Raw genomic sequence first — 22151 nt, 5'->3', positions numbered from 1 at the left:
TTCTGTGTATTATAACCTCCGATTTATATAAGGTGTCTTTAAAATCTGTCCAATTCGTGAATCTCGAAAACGACTTTAGATATGAAAAAACGTTTCAGAAAAAACTCATAGGATATTAAAGAGAACAGATGATGAAATTATGGACTTGACCTGGAGTGACCTTTTCAAGACCAGATCAGTGATGTCGATGTTTTCTTAAATGGAACCCAATAAGAACACATATTGATAATATTGATGAAGAACATTGATAATAAAAATCCTATAAAAAAAGTTACGAAAGATCTGCGTGTTTTGCTGTCGAGATGGCTGAAGTTGAATTATATTTCCCTGGAAAAGATGAAGTTCTTATGTCCTAGTGATGACATACACCATCATGAATAAATATTAAAAATAATAAAAACATAAATATTAAAAATATAAATATTAAAGATTACCAAAAATCCATAAATCGGAAATTCCGTTACGCATTATTGTTTTTTTCAATTAATATTAATTCCTCTGTATGCTTTAAATTTTCTCTTACAACATCCTATTTAAAAAGGGCATTATTTTTTGTTTGATGGACAGAGAGTTTTCAAATTGTCTCTAAATTTTTACAAAAAAATTTCACAGAATCTTCGAATTATTCTTCATGAATGAGATACTACCCGTTGGATTTCATTTTTTCCAATATCCGTCTCTGTCTAAAGTTTCTCACACATTTTGATGCGTTCCTTCAGAGTCCTCTCGTTTCTATGTGTCCTCTTTTTTGATGCTTCCATATGTTAAAAAATTTACTCTAAAATATTAGATAAATCGGTCGCTTATGTACTCAAGAATAAGCTTAATAAATTCATTAAAAAGTATAAAGATCCTTTTCCTAATTACAATCATTCTAATGTCATTTATAAAATTAATTAGAAGGATTGCAGGATTGTGTGCATTATATGTAGACCAAATTAATTGACAGCTTATTATAAAAATAAAAGAACACCAGCATAATAGATTTATGTAAATAGATTTATATTAATAGATTTTTGTTAGCCACATCAGTCATTTCAGAACATCGATTAAACGGACATGAGTTTGATTAGAAATTTGTTCATAGATATGATTTTTTCTTTATTTTATTTTGGTTTATGTATGCAGCCTTTTCATGAATTAATTCATTAATTTCTTTGTTATGTGAAGCGCAAGTGGCTGGATCGGGAATCACTTGGCACTTACAGAAGAGGGAGAGGTATATCAGAGTTTTATATATTTCTTGATTGAATAAAATTGATATTAGGAGGTTTTATATCATCCCTAAAGCATGAATTTTTCTTAGGAAATAAGTGAGAATGAAAATTATTACATATACACATGTGTGTGAAATCATAATAAAATATAAGTAGATAACTTATAATTAAGAATATATATTAAATAAATAAATTGCTTTGATTAGAAGAACAAATATTTGGCCATAATATTTTTTTCAACATGCAAATATTTTCAAAATTATTATGTTAAAGATTGTAACTATGTTAATTTTTATTTTCTTAATAAGATAAAAATTTCAAAAATAATTTTGAAAATATATATCTAGATATAGAAAAGCAGATATTGCAGCATCTAATATTTAATTCTTTACATTCAATCTGGTTGTAAAAATTAAAGCAATACATACACACACACACACTTAGTTACGTAATATGTTAAAAATGTGAGAAAACTTTCAATTCTTTTACATGTATCTACATGACCAATGAATTTATATAAATTTATCATGTTGAAAAGTACTTAGGATGAAATAATATCAAACTGAATTTTTTGTCGTCTTTTCAAGTAGCTTTCATACGTAAATATTCTAAATGTAAATCAGATCAAAAAATGTATTACATCTATGCTATTTTTAAAAGGTTTATTTCTGTAAAATCGCGAAGTATTCGAATTTTAGTAGTGTGATTTTTGACGTATCGACCACGTTTATTCGAGTCGCCGGCTTAAGCGACAAGCGTATCGTGGACATCGGATGCGGACAGCATCATGGTCTCGCTCTGATTAGCGATGGAAAGGTAAGTAAAAGATTAAACTATCACAATGATAACGATAATAATCATCCTCATAAACTAAACAATTGTTTGTTGTTTAGGTGTATGCTTGGGAAAAAAAAGATTGTGAAAAATATGATTCAGAAGAAGGTAATTCGGAAGAAAGTAATTGGGAGGAAAAGGGTTGGGAACGAAAACACAGCTCATTTTAATGTGTCAAAGCAGGTGAAACATGAATTGAAGAAGAAGAAAGTTATTCAGTTACAATTATACTTCTTTTAAAAGGTTTACTTTTGAAAATTTGATAAACACAGCTGCACTGAGAGATGGCCTATCAAGTCCACACCTAAATCGCGAAAAAACCGAATTTCAGTAGTGAGATTTCTGACCTATCTACACCTATTCTCCGGCTTTAGCAAGACAGACGTGGACATTGCATACTGCCATCATCATTTTCTCGTTTTGACCAGAAAAGATAGGGATGTATGTGGGAGGAGTGTCTATACGCCTATTTGATCAACGAGCGACAGAATCCATCCGTGGCAACGGCATCGACGCATATCTTGTAGAGAGAGCATTCACACATTTTTCAGCCCAACGAATAATTGCTAGAAAACAATATTCGCGGACTAGAAAAATAGTGAGGCGCAAGTGGCTGGATCCGGAATCGAACCCGAGTCTTCCGCTTTGCGGGCAACTGCTCTAGATCACTGAGCTATCCAGACCTCACACCTAATACTGCTTTTTAACACAGTGATATGCGACTCTAGAGCGATGTTGGTATCTTGCTCGATGGATGCAATGCTGATTGTCATGGAGGATCCTTGAAAAGGCCGCTCGCTGACCAAATAAGATTAAATTATCGCAATGATAACAATAACAATCATTCTCTCTAAGCTAAACAATTGTTTGTAATTTAGGTGTATGCTTGGGGAGACAATATTTATGTGCAGAATGAAAACACAGTTATTTTTAATGGTAGTGTGAGACAAGTAAAACATGGATTGGAGAAGAAGAATGTTGTTCATATCGCGTGTGGTAAAGAATTCAATATGGTTATAACAAAAACAAACTTGTCACGGACGACTTCTGCGCGACTTGTCGTCGGATAGTCGGAGTCGGGATCAGAGTTCGGTAGGCGGTCGGAAATAAACGAGAGCGTGTATGAATAAAGAAAGAATGAAAGTTTATTATTGCGTGTTACAGTGTGTGTGTGTGTGTGTGTCGCGTGAACGCAATGGGTCGCAGGCGTATGTATGTGTGCAAGCGCAACGAGTTGCACAATTGGATCACGCTTCGATGTATCTCGAAGTGATTTCGCACGTTGGAAAGCGCGTATGCCGCGTGTGTTTACAATCGGGCGCGGTCAATGACCGTTTGACGTAGCGCGTGTCGTGTTTTTGCCGCGTGTCTGGGCTATCGGTCTAGCCCCGTTTTTACGCAGATCGTGAGCGTATTCTCGGAAACGGAATTATAATTCCTGGTTTGAGACAGGATATTTTCGGGAACGCCGAACTGACTAATTTTAGCCTAACGGCTTAAAGCCGTCTATGCGTTTAAAAAAGATGGGCGCACCGCGCCCCTGCCTATGTCCGGCGGGTGTTCTGCCGGGCGGCAGCTTCCGGCGGATCGCATACCGGGAAAACGATGCAATTTTTAGAGGTGCAATGGGTGCATCGTTACAAACTATATGGTTGGGGCAGGAACGAGGAAGGTCAGATTTCAACCATATAGTCGCAAGAACAATACGCATACACATGCGAAATTACCATATTCTCGGATAAAATAGGTAAATTTTTTAAAAATTTATGTCTGAGATTTGGTCTCTAAGAATATTACAGTATCGATCATCCTTATGAGAGATTGTTGATGTTTTATGATAGTTAAGATGGTCTCCAGATACTTGCATACGTTGGCGCTCACAAATAAAGGAGAGATCTATGCCTGGGGCAATAATGATTGTGGACAAGTGGGCGTAAGAAACAACTTTAAATCCTCCAATCCGATCGCGGTAATTCATGAATAAAAATTGAAAAAAATTTTTAATATTCGCCACGCGCTGAGTGGAACGAGAAATGATATAATAAAAAATGATACAATCAACAGGTGAACGTGCCACAAATGGGAAAGGTTTTGAATGTTGACGCCTGTGGTTTGATGAGCGTTGCCGTCGGCTATGATAGGACCATCTATGTATGGGGTCGCTACTTCAGTCTTCGAAAGATTATTCAACCTTTTTCCACGTAATTTATAAGGATTTTTGATATGTTTGCGCACAGTGTATGGCGATGCATGCACAAGCCATTGATTGTGCATGATTTTTTACACACTGTGTGAATTACGAATAATTACAATTACAAGTATACTGAAGAAGTATTAAATATATTAGAATCCCTAGGAGCAGCATTTGATGATCCGGTATGTTTCATATTATTGTTTTGTATGTACCATACTTTTTTGCATTATATATAGTAAAATTAAGTATATATAATACATATTTTCATATTAGCTTGGTTGGTTGATAAAAAAAATATAGGGGTTTGTAAGAGATTTGTAGATATTTGTAAGAATTAGAATTTTTTTCTGTACAGAAAAAAATAAATTGCAATCATTAATGATTGTTTTGACTAAGACTATAGATCTTATTTCAGTCATATATTGAATTATAAGTGCGTGTGTGTGTGTGTATATATTTATATATTGCATTAAGTATTAAATTTAGTATTATATATTGAATTAAAAGTGAAAAGTAAAAAGTCATGTATTTTTTATGATAATTTTTATATTAATCTAATTTTATTAAATTATTCAATAATTTTTGTCGCTCAGCTGACGAGCGATTTTACCATACAAGTCGAAGGACAACTTATTTACGTTCACAAGGCTATTCTTAATAGCCGTTGCCAGTATTTTAGAAACATGTTTCATCATGATTGGGCTGAAGATGTTCAAAGGCAAACATTTAGAAAAAGGGACTGGTATTTTTATTGAGAATTTTTCAACTTTGGTTATTACATAATGCCATATGTTGCTTTTTGACAGTACATCGGATTCATCACCAGTATACACCATATCGGATAAATTTTCTTACATCGTTTATAAAGCCTTCTTGAAATACTTGTATACCGGCATAATCGATTTACTTTTGGAGAACGCATTAGGTAATTGAAACTGTAAATGTAAATTATCACAAACTTACAATTCAGAAAAGACACTTTCTTACAGAACTTATGGAATGGCCGATATGTATTGTGAAACCAATCTTATAAAAGATTGTAGTCAGATAATAAAGGAAGTCATCACTGTGTCAAATGTACCCTTCTTCTACAATAAGGCGATCGAATGCAATGCTAAGGTAAGTATCATAGTTTGGAGTTAATTACTATTAATGTTGGAATTTATTAATTACAATGTATTTATTTATGTGTATACAATATATCATCGAACATGTGAATTACGGGAACTCGAGGAATTCTGCTTCCAGTTTGCTCTGTGTCACATGAAAGCTATAGTACTATCGAAAGAGTATATTAAGTTAGACACAAGTACAAAGGATAATTTTATGCGCAGAGCAGCTAAAGGAAATACTTTCGGAATATGATTCTTTTGACATAAGCTTCGAGCTAAATCGCAGATCGTTTTTTTATTTTTATACATGAATCAATGAAACTATATATGTCCAATAAACCTTGTTCCAGTTACCGTTTTATAATTTAAGATAATATTACGTAATATACATATACAATATATGATTTTATCTAATTTTATTTATGAATTGGGATATTTACAAAATTGATTCAATTCTTAAATAATAAATTTGATAAAAAGAAAGAAGAAATTTTATTTCTTATAAGAAATCTTTTTTTCTCACTAGCGTCTTTTATTAAAAAGTGAATATAAAAGGAGAAGAATCACTAAAAATATATTAAAATCCATTGAGATCATAAAAGACGGAGAAAAATAATATTAAAAATTTCAATCAGAAAATCATTTACAGTATAGATAATTTTTTTCTTATATATAATATAGATCTTTTATATACATGCAATTATAATTAAAGAATTGATTAGTTGTAATGGAAAGAAGAAATTATAGAGCCATTCTAGTTCTTCTCAGTGTCGCCCTAGTTAGCATATTTTTCATTTAATGTAATTCATTTAATCGGATGGCGACAAAGAAAATTTTCGCGTGAGTAGGCAAAATTGTATAGGCATAAATAACCGCCATAGAACTTGGATACTCTCATCTTGATTATAAGCTTTATATACTTATATCTCTGTCAATTTATACAGGTATATGTAATTATGAAAATAAATTAGAGGATTTAATTCATAAATAAATATTAATAGGAACATATACATATATATTACATATATTTTTTCAGTTCAGTGTGCAACAGATCACATGCAAAGTACGTCGCACATTTCTACCCGCACGTTCCTCAAGTTGAAATAATATGTCTCTGTTGATTCATGCATATATTTTTACATGTACGTGTATTTTTATTCGTTATTCGTATAACAGTACTCACTTGGGCGAAATTCTTAATCCTTACAAAGAAGTAAGCGAAACTCGTCGATTATAAGTGTATACATCCCCTTCCACTCTTGCCAGATAAAGAAGAATAGAGGCCTTTGCACAATGCTAGACAACAGGTAATAAGAAATAATATCTATTCTCTGCTTCTATTGGCGAATATTTTCTATTCTGTGTATTTATTGGTGAATGGTCTCTTTCTATTCCCTGTTCCTATTGCCCGTTGCCTAGCCTGGTGCAAGGGCCTTAGCATTTTTTGTACCACGTGGTTGCATCGTGGTCTCACAACGTAGCAACATTTGACAAGGGAGGAACTGTGAAGAACACGTGGTGCAGAGGAGTAGTTTTCCACTCATTTTCAATTATTTTTATTATCGTATAAGTGCGTTTCGACTTGATTTTTCTGCGAAGGAAGTAATAAGAGCGTTTCGAATGAGTTGTGTTTGAGAGAAAAAGAAGAAGAAAAAGCATTTTTCAACCCCTGCCGACACAAAGTCGCGTTTCTATCATGTCGATTTCATCGAAAAAATTCTGTTCCCCGGAAGATATAGAGAAGAGAAATTCAGAAACAACAACTAACGAAAAAGAGTAAGTATAGCTTTGCTTTTCTCTTCCTTTTTACAAGTTACTGATGGGCGATAGCGATGTCGAAATAATCGCAGATGTCGGTAAGATAATAGATGAATACAAGAACCGTGCGATGACATGAAGTATAATTAATTCAATCAAAGTTAATGAGGTAACTAAACTTAAAGTTATTAAATTATTGGTAGTCAGATGCAGAAATATGAGAAGAGAATCTTGCAATGCGTTCTAGCGGAAAAGATAATTCCAATGGATCTTAGACATTGGTCGTTCTTTCATGTGCTAAAACCGGAATTTATCCGAAAAATTCACATGATTATGGTATCTGGTAAAATTTATCATTTCTTATCATATTTTTTTTTGGTTATGTAATATTGTTACGTGTATATATATATATATATATATATATATATATATATATATATATATATATATATATTATACATCATAATATATTGAAGGTATTATAAACATAATTGTGACGAAGGACAAGAATGTGTACAGTTCAGGTTATAATAAAGATGATTGTTCGAAGAATAATGACATTGCTCCCGACTTAAAACAGATAGAAGAATTGTGTGGAAAAAACATAAAGACCTTTGCTTGCGGCTTGAATTTCATCCTGGCACTGACAGAAGAGGGAGAGGTATATCAAAGAGTTCATATTCTTTGAACGTGCCTTGAAGGCATATTTGAGTTTCGAATAAATAAATTTTGATTTGCTTGAAAGATAAGATTGATATAGAATGAGGTTTTATAGCCTTCTGAATTGTAAACGTTTCTTAGGGGAAACAAGTGGAAATGAAAATTTATACATATATACATGTGTGTGAAATCATAATAAAATATGATATATAAAAATAAGTAGATAAATTAATTAAAATTTTTATTAAATGAATAAATTGCTTAGCAATACAGATATTTGGCCATAATATACATTTATTTCAACATATAAGTATTTTTAAAATTAAGATATTTATAATTAAATTATAGAATGTGAAATATTGTAATGATATAACTTTTATTTTCTTAATAAGAAAAAAAATATAAAGAAAAATTTGAAAATATCTTATTAACAAAGAAAAGCAGAGGTTGCAGCACATTTTTGATCTTTTACATTCAATGTGATTGTAAAAATTAAAGCAATACACAAACACACACACACACACACATTTAGTTTCATAATATATTAAAAATATGAGAAAACATCCAGTTTTTTCATAACTGTAAAAATGGCCAATAATATAAATTTATTAAGTAAAAAAGCATTTAGGGAGAAAGATATCAAATTTCATTATTAATGTTCTGTTCTCTTTTTTAGCAGTGCTTTCATATATAAATTTAACATTCTAAATATAAAATGAGATTCAAAAAATCAAAAAATGTGTTACAACTATACTATTTTTAAAAGGTTTACTTCTGGAAATTCGATAAACACAGATTAACTGAGAAATGGCCTATCAAGTCCACACCTATTCGAGTCTCCGGCTTTAGCAAGAAATGTATCGTGGACATTGCATGCTGCTATCATCATTTTCTCGTTTTGACCATCGATGGAGCGGTAAGCACAAGATTAAACTGTCGCAATGATAACGATAATAATCATTCTCTCTAAGCTAAACAATTGTTTGTAATGTAGGTGTATGCTTGGGGAGACAATATTTATATGCAGAATGGTAATGAAAACACAGTTATTTTTAATGGTAGTGTGAGACAAGTAAAACATGGATTGGAGAAGAAGAATGTTGTTCATATCGCGTGTGGTAAAAATTTCAATATGGTTATAACTGACGAAAACAAACTATATGGTTGGGGCATGAACGAGGAAGGCCAGATTTCAACCATACAGTCGCAAGAACAATACGCATACCCATGCGAATTTACCACATTCTCGGATAAAATAGGTAAATTTTTTAAAAATTCATATCTGAGATTTGGTCTCTAAGAATATCACAGTATGGATCATCTTCATGAGAGATGGTTGATGTTTTAGTTAAGATTGTCTCCGGATACTTGCATACGTTGGCGCTCACAAATAAAGGAGAGATCTATGCTTGGGGCAATAATGATTGTGGACAAGTGGGCGTAAGAAACAACTTTAAATCCTCCAATCCGATCGCGGTAATTCATGAATAAAAATTGAAAAAAATTTTTAATATTCGCCACGCGCTGAGTGGAACGAGAAATGATATAATAAAAAATGATACAATCAACAGGTGAACGTGCCACGAATGGGAAAGGTTTTGAATGTTGACGCCTGTGGTTTGATGAGCGTTGCCGTCGGCTATGATAGGACCATCTATGTATGGGGTCGCTACTTCAGTCTTCGAAAGATTACCCAACCTTTTCCCACGAAATTTTCAAGGATTTTTGATGTGTTTGCGCACAGTGTGTGGGGATGCATGCACAAGCCATTGATTGTGCATGATTCTTTACACACTGTGCGAATTACGAATAATTACAATTACAAGTATACTGAAGAAGTATTAAATATATTAGAATCCTTAGGAGCAGCATTTGATGATCCGGTATGTTTCATATTATTGTTTTGTATGTACTATATTTTTTTGCATTATATATAGTAAAATTAAGTATATATAATACATATTTTCATATTAGCTTGATTGGTTGATATAAAAAATATAGGGATTTGTAAGAGGTTTGTAGATATTTGTAAGAAGGAATTAGAATTTTTTTCTGTACAGAAAAAAATAAATTGCAATCATTAATGATTGGTTTGACTAAGACTTTAGATGTCATTCCAGTCATATATTGAATTATAAGTGCGTGTATGTGTGTATATATTTATATATTGAATTAAGTATTGAATTTTAGTATTATATGTTGAATTAAAAGTGAAAAGTGAAAAGTTATGTATATTTTATGATAATTTTTACATTAATCTAATCTTATTAAATTATTCAATAATTTTTGTCGCTCAGTTGACGAGCGATTTTACCATGCAAGTCGAAGGACAACCTATTTACGTTCACAAGGCTATTCTTAATATTCGTTGTCAATATTTTAGTAATATGTTTCATCATGATTGGGCTGAAGATGTTCAAAGGTAAACATTTAGAAAAGGAGACTGATATTTTTATTGAGAATTTTTCAACTTTGGTTATTACCACATGTTGCTTTTTGACAGTACATCGGATTCATCACCAGTATACACCATAACGGATAAATTTTCTTACATCGATTATAAAGCCTTCTTGAAATACTTGTATACCGGCACAATCAATTTACCTTTGGAGAACGCATTAGGTAACTGGGATTGTAAACATTAGGGTTATCATAAATTATAATTCAGAAACTGAAGCGACACTTTATTACAGAACTTATGGAATTGGCCGAGAAGTATTGTGAAACCAATCTTAAAAGAGATTGCAGTCAGATAATAAAGCAAACTATCACTGTGTCAAATGTAGCATTCTTCTACAATAAAGCGATCGAATACAATGCTAAGGTAAGTATTACAGTTCAGGGTTAATTGATATTAATGTTGCGATTCATTAATTGCAATGTATTTATTTATGTGTACAATATATCGGTGAATATTATGTGAATTTTAGGAACTCGAGGAGTTTTGTTTCCAGTTTGCTTCGCGTCACATGATAGCTAACACATTATCCGAAGATTATATTAAATTAGATATAAGTAGGCAGGCTAAGTTCATACACAGAACAGCGGTACAAAATCACGTTACTATCACGTCGTCGACATTCTATTCTCCGAATAATAATGTAGAGGAGAGAAATTCAGAAACAACAATTAAAAAAAAGTAAGTTCGGCGATTTCATTTTTCTCTTTCTTTCTATACAAGTCGCTGCTGGGCGATAGTAATGTTGAAATAATCGCAGATGGTAAGATAATAGCTGAAAACAAGAACCGTGCGATGACATAAAGTACAATTAATTCAAATTAATGTGAATGAGCAGGTAACTAAACTTAAAGTTATTAAATTATTTGTAGTAAGATGCAGATATATGAGAAGAGAATCTTGCAACGCGTTCTAACGGAAAAGATAATTCCAATGGATCTTAAACATTGGCCGTTCTTTCATCTGCTAAAGTCGGAATTTATCCCACAAATTCACATGGTTATGGTATATGGTAAAATTTACCATTTTTCATTATATTTTTCTTGGCTATGTAATATGTAAATTATATATTTTTATATATATTATATATTATAATATTTTGAAGGTTACTATGATAGTAGAGCTATAATTGTAACGAAGGACAAGAATGTTTACAGTTTAAATTATTATGGAAATGATCATTCAACGATTGGTGACATACATACTACTCACCATTCAAAAAGGATAGAAGAATTGTGTGGAAAAAATATAAAGACCTTTGCACACAGCTGGTATTTCATCTTGGCACTTACAGAAGAGGGAGAGGTATATCAGAGATTTATATATTTTTTGATGGAATAAAATTGATTTTAGGAGGTTTTATATCATCCCTAAAGCATGAACTTTTCTTAGGAAATAAGTGAAAATGAAAATTATTACATATACACATGTGTGTGAAATCATAATAAAATATAAGTAGATAACTTATAATTAAGAATATATATTAAATAAATAAATTGCTTTGATTAGAAGAACAAATATTTGGCCATAATATTTTTTTCAACATGCAAATATTTTCAAAATTATTATGTTAAAGATTGTAACCATGTTAATTTTTATTTTCTTAATAAGATAAAAATTTCGAAAATAATTTTGAAAATATCTGGATAATGGATATAGAAAAGCAGATATTGCAGCACCTAATTTTTAATTTTTTACATTCAATCTGGTTGTAAAAATTAAAGCAATACATACACAAACACTTAGTTACGTAATATTTTAAAAATATGAAAAAACTTTCATTTCTTTTACATGTATCAACAAGGCCAATGAAATTTGAATTTATATAAATTTATCATGTCGAAAAGTACTTAGGATGAAATAATATCAAACTGAATTTTTTGTCAAGTCTTTTGAAGTAGTGCTTTCATACTTAAATATTCTAAATGTAAATCATATCAAAAAATATATTACATCTATGTTATTTTTAAAAGGTTTATTTCTGCAAAATCGCGAAGAATTCGTATTTCAGTAGTGTGATTTTTGACGTATCCACATTTATTCGAGTCGCCGGCTTAAGCGACAAGTGTATCGTGGACATCGAATGCGGACAGCGTCATGGTCTCGCTCTGACTAGCGATGGAAAGGTAAGTAAAAGATTAAGCTATCACAATGATAACGATAATAATCATTCTCATAAACTAAACAATTGTTTGTTATTTAGGTGTATGCTTGGGGAAAAAAGAATTGGGAAGAAAATGATTTGGAAGAAAGTGATTGGGAAGAAAATGATTCGGAAGAAAGTGATTCGGAAGAAAATGATAGTCAGGTTGTTAACGAAAACATAACTCATTTTAGTGTGCCGTGGCAGGTGAAACATGAATTGGAGAAAAGGAAAGTTGTCCGTATCGCGTGTGGTTCAAATTTCAACATAGTTGTAACTGACGAAAATAAACTATACGGTTGGCGCGATAACAAGGGCACCCAGATTATATTCGACCGTGCAAAATATTATAAATACCCACGCGAAATTATCAGAATCTCTGATAAAATAGGTAAATTTTTTTAAAATTTATGTCTGATATTTCATTTCTAAGAATGTTACAGTATCGAACATCTTTATGAGATATTGACGTTTCAGTTAAGGTGGTCTGCGGAGATGGGCATACATTGACGCTCACAAATAAAGGAGAAGTCTATGCCTGGGGCGATAACTATTATGGACAAGTAGGTGTAAATAGCAACAGGAAACCCTCCATTCCGACAGTGGTAACTCATGGATTATTGATAAATACTCTTTAATAATTGTCATGATGAAACAAAGAACAAAATAATAAGAAAAGATATGATCGACAGGTGAACATCCCCGAAATGGGAAAGGTTTTGGATATCGCTGCTTATCGTAATTTGAGTGTTGCCGTTGGCTATGATAAGATTGTCTATGTGTGGGGTGAATTTTGTTTCGATCTTTATAGTACTATCCCGTTTCCTACAAAGTTTTCGAACATTCATGATGCGTTTGCGCACAGTATGTGGAGAAGCATGCACAATTCATCGATTGTGTTTACGAATAATTTCAAGTATGTTGAAGAAGTATTGAATATATTGGAGTCTCTAAGAGCAATATTTGATGATCCGGTATGTTTCATTATTATTCTTTATGCATTTTTTTTTATTTTACAACATAAAGCTATGGCTGTGTTCGCTTTGCACGCGCTGTGAGCATCATTTTGTCTTTATTGCACATCGAATATCAAACAAAGATAGAACGATGCTTTCAGCACTAAAAGCGTCAAAACGAACGCAGCCTATATGTGATACATATTTTCATTTTGATTTGGTTGTTATAAAGAATAGAGATTTTTTTATAAGGGATTTGTAGATTTTGTAAAAAAGAATTAGGGCAACTTCTTTCTACTAGAAAAGATAAATTGCAATTGTGTTAACGATTGTTTTGAAACTTCTAGTCTCACTCCAGTCATATTTTGAATTATAACATTAAAAGTGAAAAATTACGTATTTTTATGGTAATTTTTATAATCTAATATTATTATTTAATAATTTGCACTTTAGTTGTCGAATGATCTTACCATACGAGTCGAAGGACGACCTATTTATGTTCACAAAGCTATCCTTAAGATTCGTTGTCAGTATTTTAAAAACATGTTTCAACATGATTGGATTGAAAATATTCAAAGGTAAACTTAGAAAAAAAACTGGTACTCTTATTCAGAATTTCTCAATTTTGGTTACGTAATGACAAACATTGTTTTTTGACAGCATATCGGATTCAGTGTACACGGTATCAGAGAAATTTTCTTATGTCGTTTATAAAGCCTTCTTGAAATATTTATATACCGGCATAATCGATTTACCTTCGGAGAATGCATTAGGTAATTGAAACTGTAAGTGTAAATTATCATAAACTTACAATTCAGAAACTGAAACGACACTTTCTTACAGAACTTATGGAATTGGCCGATATGTATTGTGAAACCAATCTTATAAAAGAATGCAGTCAGATAATAAAGAAAGTCATCACGGTGTCAAATGTAGCATTCTTCTACAATAAAGCTATCGAATGCAATGCTAAGGTATCACAGTTTGGAGTTAATTACTATTACTGTTGGAATTTATTAATTGTAATGTATTTATTTATGTCTATACAATATATCATCGTATATCATGTGAATTACAGGAACTCGAGGAATTTTGCTTCCAGTTTGCTCTGCGTCACATGAAAGCTGTAGTACTATCGGACGAGTATATTAAGTTAAACACGAGTACAAAAGATAATTTTATGCTCAGAGCAGCTAAAGGAAATACTTTCGGAATATGATTCTTTTGACATAAGTTTCGACCTAAATCGCAGATCGTTTTTTTATTCCTATACATGAATCAATGAAACTATATATGTATGTCCAATAAACCTTGTTCCAGTTACCACTCCATAGTTTAACGTAATATTACATAATATAAATATACAATATATAATTTTATTTATTATTTTTATTTATCAATTGAGATATTTACAAAATTGATTCAATTCTTAAATAATAAATTTGATGCTATCATAAAAAATTGATTTAATATTATAAGATTTTTTTTGGCATTATTGTCTTCTGAAAAAGCGAATATATAATATATAATAATTATTGTATTATAATCATTGTATTATAATAAGTGCGTCTTTATTTTATTTATAATCAAACTAGCTTGACGCTAATTGGTTCGCACTGGGTTTGACAACTGGCAACGAGACATTTGCAGTGTATCCTAAATGACCCTAATTTTTTAGTGGCAAGATATTTTTATTTTATCTCAAAGAATTTAGTATATTTCTTTAATTATATATATATATATATATATATATATATATATATATATATATATATATTGTAGTGTTTCCAAAAACTGATTTAGACTGGATAATCAAGACTGATTTAGTCGTTGAATAATAAATTTAACATGCAATATGTAATTGTAATTAAGCAGTAATTAATGATAGAAGGAATTACAGATCTATTTTAGTTCTTGTCAACGTTATTTAGTTCGCGTATTTTTTATTTAAAATAATTGATTTAATTGAATGGCGACAAAGAAAATTCTCGCAATTTTAAAAATTCTGATCGCAAAGCTTCATCAGTCAATTTTCTATATTAATTACAGAAATGATCAGTCGCCTATCGCATTTAATTTAAATGTAGATTTGTTACTTAGTTCGCATATCTTTGATTTAAGGTAATGGATTTAATCGGATGGCGACAGAGAAAATTTTCGCGTGAACAGACAAATAAGTTGCCTAAGTGAAAGTACTCGTAATGGAAATTAGAAATTCCGATCTTAGATTATGAGCTTTATATCCTTAAATCTCCTTATTAATTTATGATCAATTTTCTTACATCGTCTATAAAGCCTTTTTGAAATACTTTTATACCGGCACAGTTGATTTACCTTTGGAGAACGCATTAGGTAATTGAAGTTGTAAACTCAAATTATTACGAACTCGGAAACTGAAACGGCACTTTGTTATAGAGCTTATGGAATTGGCCGACCTGTATTGTGAAACTAATCTTATAAAAGTTGTAATATATAACATAAAATAATATCATGAAGATAGCTATGTTAATTTTTCCGCAAACTTATAATTGGTAACTATTTATTAATTAAACATCGTCGCATATTTAAAAATTGTATCTTTATTATTTTTATGTATATAATTTATATAATACACATGTATGTTTTATATAATTTATACATACATATATTTTAAAGAGAAATAATTTTAATTAAATTTATAATGTATAACGTACGTATAATGTATGTATGTATTTACAATGTATAAAATATTGTTATTTTTCTAAATAATAATATATATTATAATGCGATGCGCATTTTTTTTAAATGTAAGAAGAATAATGTGAAAATAATACATTGTTATTAGTAAAATGACATTTTTAAGTAAGCGTATTAATATGCCATTTGCAAAATTATAAATGTTTTAAAATAAGAATTTAATACAATGTTTGTAATAATTCTTTTAAAAGCAAGTTTTGATATTGAATTTTATAAGTTTCGTGGCAAACGCTTATAAGATAATGTAAGCGTTTTGTATAATTGATTGAATAATAAATTTGATGCTATTCATAAGAAATCTGTTCTTTTCTCGTTACTGTCTCTTGTTAAAAAGTGAATATACAAGAACAGTAATCAGTAAAATATTATCAAATACAATATATAAGCATCAAGATTATGAAAGATAGAGATAAATAATATGGCATAGTTCAATAATAAATCATATAATGGAGATGATTTTAATATTATACATAATGTAGATTCTTTATGATGCAAGGTGTTATTATAATTAAGCAATTGAGTAGTTAATGGCAAGTAGAAATTATAGGTCCATTTAAATTCTTGTCAACGTCCTCTATATGTATATATAATGGTAACACTATATTTGTGACGAAGGATAAAGATGTTTACAGCTTAGATTATAATAAAAAGCTTTCAAAGACTGATAACATACATACTCCTCCCTACCCAAAAAGGATAGAAGAATTGTGTAGAAAAAATATAAAGACCTTTGCTCACAGCTTGTATTTCATCCTGGCACTTACAAAAGAGGGAGAGGTATATCGGAGTTTTATATATTTCTTGAATGAATAAAATTGATATTAGGAGGTTTTATGTTATCCCTAAAGCCCTGAACTTATGGAACAAGTAAAAATGAAAATAATTATATGTGTGTGAAATCATAATAAAATATAAGTAGATAAATTATAATTAAGAATACATATTAAATAGATAAATTGCTTTGATTAGAAGAACAAATATTTGGTCATAATATTTTTTTCAACATGCAAATATTTTTAAAATTAATATGTGAAAGATTGTAATGATGTAATTTTTATTTCTTAATAAGATAAAAATTACGAAAATAATTTTGAAAATATCTAATGGATATAGAAAAGCAGATATTGCAGCACCTAATTTTTAATTCTTTACATTCAATCTGGTTGTAAAAATTAAAGCAATACATACACACACACACACACACACACACACACACACACACACACACACACACACACACACTTAGTTTCGTAATATTTTAAAAATGTGAGAAAACTTTCAATTCTTTTACAAGAGTAGTTTTACTTTTTCAAGAGTAGTGCTTTCATATTTAAATATTCTAAATATGATTCAGAAAATCAGTTCAAAAAATGTATTACAGCTATGCTATTTTTGAAAGGTTTATTTCTGCGAAATCGCGAAAAAGAGGTGAAACATGAATTGGAGAAAAAGAAAGTTGTTCGTATTGCGTGTGGTGCAGAATTCAACATAGTTGTAACTGACGAAAACAAACTATACGGTTGGGGTTATAACGAGGGCGGCCAGATTTCAATCGTCCGGCCGCAAATTTATTACAAATACCCACGTGAAATTATCACAATCTCGGATAAAATAGGTAAATATTTTAAAAATTTGTGTCTGAGATTTGATCTCTAAGAATGTTACAGTATCGAACATCTTCATGAGAGATTGACGTTTTAGTTAAGGTGGTCTGCGGAGACGGGCATACGTTGGCGCTCACAAATAAAAGAGAAGTCTGTGCCTGGGGCAGTAACTATATTGGACAAGTAGGTGTAAATAACAACTGGAAACCCTCCGGTCCGATCGTGGTAATTTATGGATTATTGACAAAAACTTTTTAATAATTGCCATGATGAGTGAAACGAGGAACAGAATAATAAGGAAAGATATGATCGACAGGTGAACGTTCCCGAGATGGGAAAGGTTTTGGATATCGCTGCTTATCGTGACTTGAGCATTGCCGTTGGCTACGATAGGATTTTCTATGTGTGGGGTCAATTTTGTTACGATCTTTATAATACTATCCCGTTTCCCACGAAGTTTTCGAACATTCATGATGCGTTTGCGCACAATATGTGGAGAAGCATGTACAATTCATCGATTGTGTTTACGAATATTTCCAAGTATGTTGAAGAAGTATTGAATATATTGGAGTCTCTAAGAGCAATATTTGATGATCTGGTATGTTTCATTATTATTCTTTATGGATTTTTTTTATTTTACAGCATAAAACTATATGTGATACATATTTTCATTTGATTTGGTTGTTTTAAAGAATAGAGATTTATAAGGGATTTGTAGATTTTATAAAAAAGAATTAGGGCAACTTTTTTCTACTAGAAAAAATAAATTGCAATTGTTGATGATTGTTTTGATTAAAACTTCTAGTCTCACTCCAGTCATATATTGAATTATAACATTAAAAGTGAAAAATTAAAATGAAAAAAATAAACATTCAAAAATATTTTATTATAAAAATTAAAAAGGAGGTAGCTAATTTAATATTAGTGTCCTCTCCAATGCCAGTGTATCCTCTTCACATGCTCTAACAATAAGTGTCTATTTGTCATTTCTGTCCTGATACGTGATATGGCATTCAAACGCGATATTTCCACCATCTAGGACGTTATCTAACAACAAATGCTGATGATGTTTCAATATTAATTGACAATTACGCTTTCAAGATCCAAAAGTATATGTTCAAGCTTTCGAAAAAATGGCAGAATTGCATTCTTACAAAGATTCAGCAAATTTCTTTAGGGAAACATGTGCAGCTCTCCGAGATAATTATGAAATTATACGTCAAGTTATCTTGAAACTTATCTGGCTTTTGGACAAAAATTATCCAGAAAAATCAATAATATATAGAGGGTTTAGATAAGAATTACAACAGTACTCTGCACATTTTCATCTGAGTACAGTTAGTACGTTAGATATAATTTTAGCTTTCCAAATACTCTATTACATTACAATTTTAAAACAACCGTGAGATGTAAAATTAAAGTTGAAGAAGAAAATTATTTTAAGAAATTGTAAAATTAAAGTAGAAAAAAATTATTTTAAGATATAGTGAAATTAAAGTTGAAAAAAATTATTTTAATATAGTTTAATAATGCGTATAGTTAAGTGATGTGTATTACAGTATATTATATTTCCCTCACTTTATCAAGTATTATTGTGTACATTTTTTCTACTATCAGGTATTAATAATTTGTTTAGCTAATTGTAGAAAATAATGTAATTTATCTTTTTCGAATACTACGTATGATACCTTGCCACACGTGTGTTAGCGTTATCACGGTATACATAATTACAGTGAAATAAGATTTCCAAGTCGCGCTTAAATGCAATCCTTGTGTTATTTCTTGATTTAGTCTAAAACACTACAACACAGAACATTAGTAGATTATGGTAATGTGCTGTATTATATGGGTAATGTTATTGATAAAGATACTGTCATTTATATAGACTTTGTCATTAATTTTGATCTTTTAACGAAAGTCATTTATCGCAGTGAGTGATTGATGACTATGAAAAAGTCACACTACCATAGTAATTAAACGATTTGTTTTATGCTTGTCATTTATTTGTTTTTTTCGAGAGTAATATTTATTAACATAATATTTAGTAACATTTATTAAGCATAACTGAGACAGTAACTAATTTTCTTATTAATGTATATATAAGCATTTTTCAAATTCCACAAGTACAAACGGCACCATGTCAACACGCTTATGTACATTTGTGCTATTGGTCAGCAGTTCAACTGCCGAAATTTTCAATAAGTCATGGTGGAACAACACTATTCCCTATCAGATTTATCCGAGGAGTTTGTATGATACCAATGTTGATGGCGTAGGCGATCTCAAAGATAAACATATGTTAATCGTTATTTATTAATATGTTCGCACAAGACTAGAAGAATGAATGAATAAATTAAATAAAACAAAGAATGAATGAATTAAATAGAAAGATGAATAAAGTATGAATATAAATTTATTACATTCACACATATGTTATGTTTATAATTTTTTCCGATTAATTATTACTAATTATATTTAATTAATTTTCCAGTGTGAATTTGCAATTAACAATTACATTTTTTTTTTCGAAACAATTATGTGTTTTCTTTACACCAATTAATTCCTCTCATTATTTTGTACATAAAAGTATTAAGGTAAGATAATCGAAAAATGAATATTTTACAAGATATTTTACGGTTTATGTAAAATTAAGAAATGATTTCAAGCCTCATAACTCGGAAAGTACTTAATGAAAACTAACTTAATTATAGTATTTTGGAAAGCTCTCGAGATGAGCTACAAGAATATGTAATAAAAAATAGGGAGTTCCATTTAAAAAATTCAAAGTGACCTTGCCCTGACTTTGACAACGCCACCCAAGGTCAAACCAATGGTACCCTCTTATGTCCTCCTTCAAGCCATACAACTTATATCCGAAACATTTTTCGATTTAATGCAGTGTTTCTGAGATATTTGCGTGTATTGATTAAAATGGTCTACCCTGTATATACAATATTTTTTACTTTATATATATATATATAGATTAAAAAGTCTATTATATATATATATATATATATATATATATATATATATATAATGCAATTTAAAAATATATTTTTTGAGAAAAACATATTTCTCTACTTTTTTTTCTGTTAAATATAATTTTAGCTTTCAAAATACTCTATCACGTCGTTATAATTTTGAAATAATTGTGAGACCGTAAAACTAAAGTTGTTGAAAAAAATTATTTTATTATTTTAATATATTTTACTATACTGTATAGTTACGCTACATGATGTGTTACAGTATACTACATTTTTCTTACTACCAGATATTATTATGTATATTTTGTCACTATCAGGTAATAATAATTTGTTTACTTTGTTATTTGCAGAACATAATGCAATTTATCTTTTTTGAATATCATTTATGACATACTGCCACGCACATTGCCACGATATGCATAATTATAATAAAATAACATTTCCAAGTCGTGTTTAAATGCAAAACCTTGGGTTATTATCAGATCTAATTTAAAACTATATCCACACGTCACGAAACATTGTAGATTACGGAAATGTTCTGTATTGTATGGGCAATGTTATTAATAAAGATCATGTCATTTATATACAGGGTGTTCTAAAAGTATAAGTATTTCAGAAGTAAGTATTTTACAGAAAAATGTTTCAGATAAAAGAGTAGGATTTAAAATGATCCATTTACTGATCTTATCAATTTGACCGCGTCACCAAGGTCAGAGAAAGGTTACCCTAAATTTTTTAAACGCATCCCCTTACTTTTTATTATATGTTCTTGTAGCTTACCTAGAGAGAGTTTTTGAAACAGCAATAATATGTTATACACTTTGCGACACCTGTTTCGAAGTTATCGAATTTTTTATGGCAAGATGTCTAGCTAACTAAGGCAAAATCGGTCGTAAGTTCAGACAACTAAGGCCTTAGTTGGCTGAATCCACAACCGATTTTGCCTTAGTTGATCAGATGCCTCACCATCGAAAACTTCGAAATAGGTATCGTAAAGTGTATAAAAATATAGCTCTTTGAAAAGCCATCGAGATAAGCTACAAGAATATGCAATAAGAAATAGGGGGTTCGGTGTAAAAAATTTAAAACGACCTTGCCCTGACCTTGGCGATGCTATACTCGGTCAAACTAATAAGATCAGTAAATAAATCGTTTTAAACACTCTAAAATTTTTATTTAAAACATTTCTCCGTAAAAGTTATATTTTTAAGAGATTTTTAAGAGTCCCAATCTCTTGGGACACCATTTAGATATTGTGTCATTAATTCTGCGATATTTTAATGAAACGTTAGTTATTTATAGCAGCGATTGAGAGATGACTAAGACACATAGCTGCAATAATCAAGTCATTTGTTTTATGCGCGTCATTTATTTGGCTTTTTCGAGCGTAAAGATATTGTATTCAGTAAGTACGATTGATAAGGAAGTAACTGATTTCCTTAGTCATTAAAGTATATATAAGCAATTTTCAATTTCGACAAATACAAACGACATC

The 22151-nt window shown here is 30.4% G+C and overlaps 2 protein-coding genes and 1 pseudogene across 2 annotated transcripts; all 3 read left to right on the top strand.

Annotated features, from left to right (window-relative positions):
• Positions 1-302: 302 nt before the first annotated feature.
• LOC145971834 (RCC1 and BTB domain-containing protein 1-like) lies at positions 303-5610 on the top strand (annotated as a pseudogene).
• A 1382-nt stretch (positions 5611-6992) lies between these two features.
• LOC145971635 (uncharacterized) lies at positions 6993-14676 on the top strand. Its single transcript, XM_083099524.1, has 21 exons — positions 6993-7133; positions 7319-7458; positions 7592-7776; positions 8542-8691; positions 8770-9034; positions 9124-9251; positions 9347-9658; positions 10073-10197; positions 10279-10397; positions 10469-10599; positions 10706-10914; positions 11106-11245; positions 11339-11538; positions 12207-12359; positions 12437-12767; positions 12854-12981; positions 13069-13350; positions 13786-13910; positions 13993-14105; positions 14176-14306; positions 14411-14676. The coding sequence occupies exons 1-21, from the start codon at positions 7054-7056 to the stop codon at positions 14549-14551; spliced, it is 3588 nt and encodes a 1195-aa protein (XP_082955650.1). The 5' UTR covers positions 6993-7053; the 3' UTR covers positions 14552-14676.
• A 2775-nt stretch (positions 14677-17451) lies between these two features.
• LOC145971833 (RCC1 and BTB domain-containing protein 1-like) lies at positions 17452-19610 on the top strand. Its single transcript, XM_083099894.1, has 4 exons — positions 17452-17683; positions 17770-17897; positions 17989-18270; positions 19464-19610. The coding sequence occupies exons 1-4, from the start codon at positions 17452-17454 to the stop codon at positions 19608-19610; spliced, it is 789 nt and encodes a 262-aa protein (XP_082956020.1).
• The last annotated feature ends 2541 nt before the right edge of the window (positions 19611-22151 follow it).

The sequence above is a fragment of the Camponotus vicinus genome, unplaced genomic scaffold (genome assembly GCF_025532165.1).
Source record: "Camponotus vicinus isolate PSW18456_S1 unplaced genomic scaffold, iyCamVici1.0 SCAF_5, whole genome shotgun sequence".
Taxonomy (NCBI): domain Eukaryota; kingdom Metazoa; phylum Arthropoda; class Insecta; order Hymenoptera; family Formicidae; genus Camponotus; species Camponotus vicinus.
This window is presented reverse-complemented; position numbering and strand designations above follow the sequence as displayed.